This window comes from Dendrobium catenatum, unplaced genomic scaffold (genome assembly GCF_001605985.2).
Source record: "Dendrobium catenatum unplaced genomic scaffold, ASM160598v2 fragScaff_scaffold_220, whole genome shotgun sequence".
Classification (NCBI taxonomy): Eukaryota; Viridiplantae; Streptophyta; class Magnoliopsida; order Asparagales; family Orchidaceae; genus Dendrobium; species Dendrobium catenatum.
Window position 1 is genome coordinate 1,109,012 of NW_021318682.1, and position 9,416 is coordinate 1,118,427.

The following is a 9,416-nucleotide window of genomic DNA, read 5'->3' on the forward strand; positions in this document are numbered from 1 at the left end:
CTATTTTGGCAAATGATAATTATTTGCTTTTAATGATGATTAAAAATAAAAAATATATTGAATTTCAATAAATTTATTAAGTATAATATTATATGTAATATTTATATTAAATTTATTAAATTAATTTGTTTAACTATTTAAAGAGGATACCAATTGAACCAATTAGTTCAAAAAAAAAATTGAGATCCGTTTCGAAGTCGGGGTCAGTGGCTCTCGCTCTTGCAGTATTTCGGGCGAAGGATTTCTAACCCGCTCAATTCGAGCGAGTTTCGAAGTCGCACGAAACGGCTCTTCAGTTGAACCGTTTGTTCTAATTAGTTCAGTCGGATTTGATATAAAATTGTTTTTTAAGATGAATTAGATCGGTCATAACTATTGAACCAGTCGAACTGACTGACTCGACCCAATTTTTAGAAACATGAATAACCCTATCAAGCCATGAGATTTAAAAAATTAGAAAAATATTTACAAAACAAAGGGAAGATAGAGAGACAAGCTGAGTGAAACCGAAAACCTAGATGGCTTTATCCACTCTCACAATCTTCATCTTACCTGCAACTCTCTTCACTCTCCTCTACCTCACCACGAGCTCCTCTGCCACCTCCATCTTCGACGTCATCTATAAGGGCTGCGCCAACCAGCAATTCTCCGGCGACGGTGCCACCGCCCAGCAAACCCTATCCTCCCTCTCGTCCACCTTGGTCTCCCAATCCTCGAACAGCAAATTCTTTAAAACCTCATCTTCCGGCCAATCACTCTTTGCCCTCTTTCAATGCCGCGGCGATCTCTCCTCCTCCGATTGCTCCTCCTGCGTTGCTAAAGCCGTTTCCATGTGGAGCTTATTCTGCGGAGATACCGTCGCCGCTCGTGTTCAGCTCGCTGGATGCTATGCGCTCTACGAAATTGCCGGATTCCCGCAGGTCTCTAGCACGCAGATGCTTTACAAGACGTGCGGATCGGGGGATGGAGGAGGGGAAGGGTTTGAGGAGAAGAGGGATACGGCGCTCTCGAGACTGCAGAGCGGGGTGACCGCCGGCGGTGGTTTCTACGCCACTAGCTACCAGTCTGTGTACGCCATGGCGCAGTGCCAGGGAGATCTCTCTTCGGCGGATTGCGGTGAGTGCGTTGAGCAAGCGGTTCAGAAATCGCAAGTCGAGTGTGGCGGCGCTAGCTCCGGCCAATTATACCTCGATAAGTGCTATATTAGCTATAGTTACTACCCTAATGGAGTTCCCAATGGCGGAAGCGGCGAAGATGGAGGGGGAGGACGAGGAGGTATGATTTGGGGACTTTCTGGTTTTTATCCTTTTTCTGTAAATGGGCTTTTTATACTCGCAATCGATTCGGACACATTCTATACCATTTACCTCTAACTTTTGAAGTTTTCTGAGAATTTATAATTTGGATTCCCATGTGGGTTATCTTTGTTCTGCTTCTGTATAAGCCAATTCGCTTTTAATGTGTGTTTTTATCTCTGTTTTAAAGTTTTCTGGGAATCTTTGTTTTGAATTGCCCTTTCGGTTTTGTTGGTTCTGTTCAATTTTAATGAATTGAAAGTTTTTCTCTCCCTTTTATGGATCTGTAGCTTTCTACTTCTGATCTAGAATAGTTAGATTCTTAATGACCCCGTGTTCTGCTGATTCATTAAAAAATGTCCTTTTCAGTAACAGATTGTGATTTTTGTTTTGGGATTTCTTCTTTAATTGCTTGCAATTCCATTTCTAATGAATTGAATTTCAACAAGCAAATTTTAGCTACACTGTCATTTTAAGTTAATTTAAGGTCCAAATTCGGGCCATCCGAATGCAAAAACACATTGGGTGGGATCCCACAGTGTGACTCTGTACGATCACCACCACCGAAACTCCATGAACTGGAACAAATTTTTGGGAATATCCGTGTCAATATCCCTTTATACTTTAATCCATCACGCACGGATATTCCCAAAAAAAAAAAATATATATTTTTTCTTTCAGCCGATTCTCGTACTTCCGCATTTGGCCTGTGACCTCCACATAGGCCCACATTGCTGAATCCTTTTCTCATATTTTTTTTGGGAAATATTTTCTCATATTTTCGTTAATAGATATCTCTGTTGTGTCCATTTCTCCGAATAAATAATTATGTATCACAAATGTGAAGGTTTTGAAACTTGTCGGTTAAATAGAATACTGTACATTTTTCACATGACTTTTTGATTTCCATCAAATCACAAAAAAGGAAACTTGCATGTTATTCTTTATACATGAAAATATGAATATTCATTTATGTTTTTTGCTTCAGGTCAGCACACAGGGAAGACGGTTGCCATAGTGGTGGGAGGAGCTGCAGCTCTGGGATTCCTGGTCAGTTGCCTCCTGTTTGCCAGAAGCATATTGAAAAAGAAAGATGGTGAGATTTCATGAAAAAACTAACTTGATCTCTGAGAAGAAAGGGATGTTCTGGATGTTTCTTTTTAAAGAAATATGCTTGAATGTTTCTTTTGGATGAATCTATTGCTAATGAGGGACAAGTCTTGTGTTTGCAGAACGGTTATTCACTCGTAAGTCATCAGAAACTTTTTCAAACATTTGTTCGAACTTGATTTGAACATTTATTTGAACCAAAGTTCAAACCTTGGTTCAAATTGAGGCATGGTCTATGGATTGGTGGGAGAGTATGAGATGCTGCATAAGAGACCTAAAAATAGAAGGATTAACAACATGTGAGAAGGAGAACATGATTATGAGGGCTTGGAAGAAGGGTTCGTGATAAAACTCATTGGGGAAGGCATCAACAAGATTAATAGCGTGCGGCTGAGCTATTTGGTGAAGGGTATCGATGAGATTGACAATGTGTGAAGTGTTGAATGTCGTCGCTAAACCTGCAAGAAGATAACAGTTGAAAACAAGAGAATTAACAGCCAAAGAACTGGATAGCAGAACAATTACTGTTCATCTTCCTTAACGATTCAAAGTTCATTACACCCGTATATAAGGAGAAGTTAGTTAGAGATTAATGGACATGATCCTTTGGCAGAGATCGGACGGTCCTCCTTGATAGTGACAGAGAATGTTAGCAATAGTGAAGCAGCCATGCAGTAAAGGGAGCCGACTTATACATAAGCTGTAGCGGGTATCAGGTTTCCTTATCAGCCTCCCTCAAGGTAACAATAGGTGCCTGGATTGTTATCTTGTGTCGTAACTGCGTATGGCGAGCAGAACTGAGAGATTTAGTGAACAAATCAGCCGGCTGATCTTGGGAGCAAATGTGATGAATTGAAAGAAGCTGTGACCAAATGTAATCTCTGATGAAATGGGCATCATTCTCTATGTGCTTCGTTCGAGCATGGAAAACAGGATTAGTGGCCAAGGCGAAAGTAGAGACATTGTCACAGTAGAGTTTAGTCGGTGCTGACTAGGTAATCTGAAACTCCGCAAGAAGATGACGTAGCCAGATTAGATCGCAGGAAGCTGTAGATAAACCGAAGCCCGAGCTACTGAGGATTGCTTTTTAACTGTCCAGGAAATAAGATTGTGGCCCAAAAAGGCACAGTAGCCCGTGATTGAATGACGATCAAGATAATCGGCAGCCCAATCAGAATCAGCAAAGCCGGTCAACTGAAGTGAGGAAGATTGAATGGGCAATTCAAGAGATAATGTGCCTTTCACATACCGAAGAACTCATTTAAGTAAGTTGTAATGATACTGGAGCGGACGATGCATATGTTGACATAAAAAGTTTACAGCATAGAGAAGATCAGGACGTGTGATCGTCATGTATTGTAGCGCTCCAGTGATTTGTCTATAGTGTTCAGGTCGTTCATAGATCGAATCAGATTCAACATTATGTAAGAATTTGGTCGGTAGAGGAGTGCCTACCGGTTTGCAGTCCACCATAGCTGCTTTATGTAGAATAGATGTAGCATATCTAGATTGTGCCAGTTGAAGACCATTGGATAAGTAGGTAATCTGTAAGCCAAGAAACTGACTTACTGGACCCAAGTTTCGCATGGAGAAGCGGGAGTGTAATGCAGAGAGCAATTTATCAATTTCAATAGGAGAGTTTCCTGTAAGCAGTATATCATCAACATACACCAAGATATACAGCTGTATTTGAGTTGTGATGAAATAGAAGCAGAGACGGGTCAGCTAAACTCGAACGAAACCCATACTGAATCAGATAGCACGAGAATGTCGAGAACCACTAACGGGGTGCTTGTTTAAGACCATAAATTGCCTTTTTCAAGAGACAAACATGATTGGGAAATTGTTTGTCAACAAAACCCGATGGTTGTTTCATATAGGCAACAGCTTGAAGAGGGCCATGCAGAAAAGCATTAGAAACATCAAGTTGTAGAATTGGCCAACAACGGTCAAGAGAATGTGACTTGTAGGGAACTTGGCTACAGGACTAAAGGTTTCAAGGTAGTCCAATTCATACTCTTGTTTAAAACCTTGCTCCACAAGACGTGCCTTGTAGCGAACTATGGTGCCATCAGCATTGAATTTGGTTTTGAATAGCCATTTTGAGCCCAAAATATTGATATTAGGATTAGATGGAACTAGTAACCAAGTGTCTTGCTGTTGAAGTGCTTCAAATTCAGAACTCATTGCTTCATGCCAAGCAGAATGCTGGCTGGCTTGCACAAATCCCGTAGGATTAGTGGGTATAACAGTGGTTTGCAGGTCTAAAATTTGTCTCGGTTTGAGATTTCTTGTTTGTGCTCTTGTAATCATGGAGTGCATGAGAGGAACGGGGCAAGTAGGTTGATCAATGGAAGGCAGAGCAGCTGATGAGGAAGTGGGAGTTGACGTAGAAGTTGTAGTATGAGATGAGGATACAGGTGATGTGGAGGTTGTTGTTGGGTTTGGTATAGATGTTGTTTGAGAATTTGACAGAATGGTTGAAATAGGTACAAGGTGGAGGGTATAACTTGGGAACTTGAGTTTGTATGAGAGGAAGGATGTTCTATAGTGGGCACGATAGTGGTAGTAGTGCGAAGAGGGAAATTAGTTTCATAAAAATGAACATGTCAAGAAATGTAGACCTTGTTTGAAATCCAGTCAAGGCATTTGTATCCTTTAGATTGAGAAGCATACCCAAGGAAAATACATGGGGTGGAGCGAGGGGCAAGTTTATGGGATAAATGAGTAGGAAATCAGGGATAACAGAGACATCCAAATATACGAAGATGAGTATAATGTGGAGACCGATTGTATAATAGTTCATATGGTAAAATGTGCATAGTGGTAGGTGAGGGTAAACGATTTATTAGGTAAACAGCAGTGAAGAGTGTATCAACCCAAAATTTGGATGGCACATTGGCATTAAAGAGTAAAACTCGAACAGTCTCTAGGAGATGACGATGTTTTTGTTCAGCAATCTCATTTTGTTGAGGTGTATATGGGCAAGACACTTGATGAGCGATGCCAGACTTAAGGAGATGAGTTTGAAAGTGATTATTGATGTATTCACCTCCTCCATCAGTTCGGAGAGTTTTAATGGGTGTGTGAAATTGTTTTTCTACAAGTTGTTGAAATTTTAGAAACGTAGAAAATACTTCAGATTTGTGATGAAGAGGATAGACCCAAGTATAGCGGCTATAGTCATCGATAAAAGTAACATAGAAACGATAAGATTGCATTGATAGAGTAGGGAAAGGCCCCCATACATCACTGTGAACAAGTTCTAAGCATTGCTTTGACATAGAGCTAGATAACGAAAAGGAAAGTCTAGTACATTTAGCTTGAGCACAAGCATTACATTGAATAGATTCAAACCTAATACTAATACTAAATGGCAACACATTAGATAGATGCTGTTGGGTGGAGATGGAAGGATGACCAAGCCGTTGATGCCATAACGACTTGGATGTAGGAATAGCAACGAACGCAGTAGTAGATGTAGGCTGTCCTGGAAAAGTTGGAGTGTGGAAAAGCTTAATTGGGTAGAGTCCAAGATGATTGGGTCATCGGAGAAGTAGCTTGTTGGTCCGAGAATCCTTGATGGCAAATCCATGAGCATCAAGTTGCACAAAACAGGAATTATCATTAGTAAGCTTCTGTATAGAAAGCAAATTGTGAGACAGATTTGGTACATGTAATATTTTGGTTAAATGCAGCTTACGGTGTGGTGTGGGAAGCAGACCTTGGCCGGCTATTAGCAATGGACAGTTGCTGCCCATTACCTACGTGGACTTGAGATGATCCTTGGTATGGTTGTATGTTTTGTAGGTGAGCTGGGTTGGTGGTTAGGTGTTCTGTAGCTCCTGAATCCATAAACCAATCAGCGGATTGAGGCGTATCAGTTGTGACATACGTCTGTGGAGCTGTATTGTAGGCAGAGTCATGTCTGTGCTAGCACGCTATAGCTGAATGACCTGATTTCCCACAGATCTGGCAGTCTACATTGAGGCGAGGTCGACGACCACCGTGAGAAGATGGTGATCTTCCTGCTGACGATCGGGCAGAGCCATGACCAGATGAACGACCACGATAATTAGATGCTCTTCCTCGATAGGATCCACGAGTTGCAGTTAAGGCATAGTTGGAATTTGTAGCGGGAGTTGTAGTGACCTCGCGTCTAGAATCTGATAAAATGTGAAGTTCTTCACTACAAAGCAGAGCATAGAAATCATTAAGAAAAATTGGCTGCAGCTGATTGCGAATAACAGCTTTAAAAGACTGGTATGAGGCAGGGAGCCCATTCAAGGTGTATAGTATGATATCTTCAGTATCAATGGATGAGCCAGAAGCAGCTATGGTATCGACCTTTGCCTTGATGTCAGTTAGGTACTGAAACATCGTTTTATCTCCGAGTTGCAATTGATGCAACTCGTTTTTGAGTTGAAGTAACCTGGATCGATGAGTCGATTGTAGACGAAGTTCTAATGTCGTCCAGATTTGGTGCGTGGATTCCAGGTTAAGAATGTAAAGTAGTAAGGACGCGGATACAATGGAGTAAATGGCTGATGCCAAATGTTGGTCGATGAGCATCCATGTTGGAAACAGAGGATTTACAGTCACGGAGCCATCAGACGAGAGAATCTGTTTTGAAGGTTTTGCAGTGGCGCCAGTAATATAACCTTCATAGTTGTTAGCTGTAAATAACTTCAATAGCTGCGACTTCCATATTAAATGATTATCAGTAGTAAGCTGTACTGTAACCATGGTTTTCACGTTGGCCATGAAAAATTTTAGTTGAGGAGGTATACTGACTTCAGGAGCAACAGATGCACCATTCGATGCAGCAATAGCAGGAGAAGCAAACCTACAGCTCTGATACCATGTTGAATGTCGTCGCTAAACCTGCAAGAAGATAACAGTTGAAAACAAGAGAATTAACAGCCAGAGAACTGGATAGCAGCACAATTACTGTTCATCTTCCTTAACGATTCAAAGTTCATTACACCCGTATATAAGGAGAAGTTAGTTAGAGATTAATGGACATGATCCTTTGGCAGAGATCAGACGGTCCACCTTGATAGTGACATAGAATGTCAGCAATAGTGGAGCAGCCATATGGTAAAGGGAGCCGACTTATACATAAGCTGTAGCGGGTATCAGGTTTCCTTATCATGAAGGAGAAGGGGGTTCATGATGGAGCTCAATGGGGAAGGAATTGACGAGGCTCGCGAAATGTGAATGGAAAGGGGATTTGCAACTGAATTCATTGGGAAATACGTCAATGAAGTCAATTACTTGTGAAGGATAAGAGGAAATTGCGATAGAGTTCATTGGGGAAGCTATCAATAGGACCAGTTTAGCGTGTGGGGGTAGATATCAATTGGACTGACAGACATATTTAGGGGTAGGCATTGATGGACCATCATAACAGTTCAAAACTTTGTTTGAAATAGGTTTAAATCATGCTCAAATGTTTTTTTAATCAAGTTTGAACTAGTTTGAAAATATCTTTGCATTTTGATTTCCTTCCAACCAGACAAACAAATTCAAATCCGGTATATTTTAGGCTTACCATGAACAAATACTTAGGAGTCAATTATTTTACTATATAAAGCCCAACATTGGTCCCTATTGTTCCATACACCCTAACAAGTAACATTGATGTTGATGTTTATATTGAATCAAACGGCTTGTGCCTCCCATGAATCGTCACAATTTTGAGTCACTGTTATATGATGCCAAATTTTGATCACCTATGATCTGGAATCTTCTAACTGACACAGAAGTTTATATTTTTATTTGTTTTCTATGGCTTTTTCCAGATTTCTGAAGTCCTTGCTGCTGAAAGCATGAATTTCATGCGGGAGACAGGAAGCTTTCGGCGATTTTCATCAGCCATGCGGAGTTATCTATCATCAAGAGAACTGAGAGGATATAAGGAAAAGCATTTGGTTCTCCCAATTTGGACAAACTGTAAGCGATGCACTCTGCTTATTATGATTAATTATATTGTGCCGACATCGAATGCCGTCCGGAGATCAATCAGAATGTGCCATGTCATCCTTTCGCTCAGTACCGTTGATGTGGCGCATTCTGATTGGTCACCGAATGATATTCTGCATTCAGTCTCTGCACAGACTAATTTCTTGCTTATTATATCTCTCTTTTTACAGAGACGAAAAGGCGTAGTGAGAGATTGATGGGATTTTAACTGTGAAAATGTTCTCATGTATATATTATTGGCAAAGAAGGTTCGATGTTAATATTTTGGAAGCAATTGAAATAATGGATGTATAGCTACGACGATTCATCGCGTTTCTTTAAAATAAAATTGTGGAAGGAAAATTTGTGAGAGATTTCTTGTAAATTGAAATTGACATGGAAGCAGCACTTTGACATCTTTCTGCTTCGAAATTTTTATATTTTTATGAGATTTTTTTTTATTTTATCAAAGGTCGATGTTTGTTGTTAAATATAATATGCTTATACTTTTTTTTAAAGCTTTTTAAAAAAATTTCAAATAATAATTTGTTAAGGAATGATAAAAAAAATTATCTTCTAAATATATTATTTTTTTACTAATTATTTTCTTATCGTAAAGCAATTGAATGGCTTTTCGAAAGTCTTAGTTGCCAACATGTGGGTACTAAGATCATCTCCAACCGAATTATATTCGACTATTTGCAATTCTGTTGAGTCTCCATCCAATTGTTGGAAACTCGTTCAATATGAATTAGGATGTTAAGCCTAATTAAATGTCACAAGGCTAACCAAGAGGGGGGGGTGAATTGGTAATTTAAAAAATTATACTTCTACTCTTTGGATTTTTAGAAAAACTTTTTTTAATTATTAATGCAGTTAATTTTAAGTTTAAAATAAATAAAGCTTTCGAATAAGAGTAAACAACTTGCAATGAAATTTAAATGCGTAAGGAAAAATAAGAAAATGGAACAGCATCATATATTTATAGTGTTTTGTCAAACTTGACTACGGTCCACTCCCGGAGGCACCGCTTCGAGTATTGTAGCT

The 9,416-nt window shown here is 39.8% G+C and overlaps 1 protein-coding gene across 3 annotated transcripts; it reads left to right on the top strand.

The window, feature by feature from the left end:
- The first annotated feature begins 461 nt into the window (after positions 1-461).
- On the top strand, positions 462-8,830 carry LOC110099756 (plasmodesmata-located protein 2-like). Of its 3 annotated transcripts, none has more exons than XM_020827011.2 (4): positions 462-1,275; positions 2,284-2,391; positions 2,528-2,542; positions 8,210-8,352. In XM_020827011.2, exons 1-4 carry the CDS (start codon positions 519-521, stop codon positions 8,215-8,217), a joined length of 888 nt encoding a protein of 295 aa, XP_020682670.2. In that variant the 5' UTR covers positions 462-518; the 3' UTR covers positions 8,218-8,352. The 3 variants fall into 3 exon arrangements, with proteins under 3 accessions (XP_020682670.2, XP_028548887.1, XP_028548888.1); XM_028693054.1 differs by lacking the exon at positions 2,528-2,542 and adding an exon at positions 8,561-8,830 and having other exon boundaries at positions 463-1,275; positions 2,284-2,345; positions 8,210-8,360; XM_028693055.1 differs by lacking the exon at positions 2,528-2,542 and having other exon boundaries at positions 464-1,275.
- The last annotated feature ends 586 nt before the right edge of the window (positions 8,831-9,416 follow it).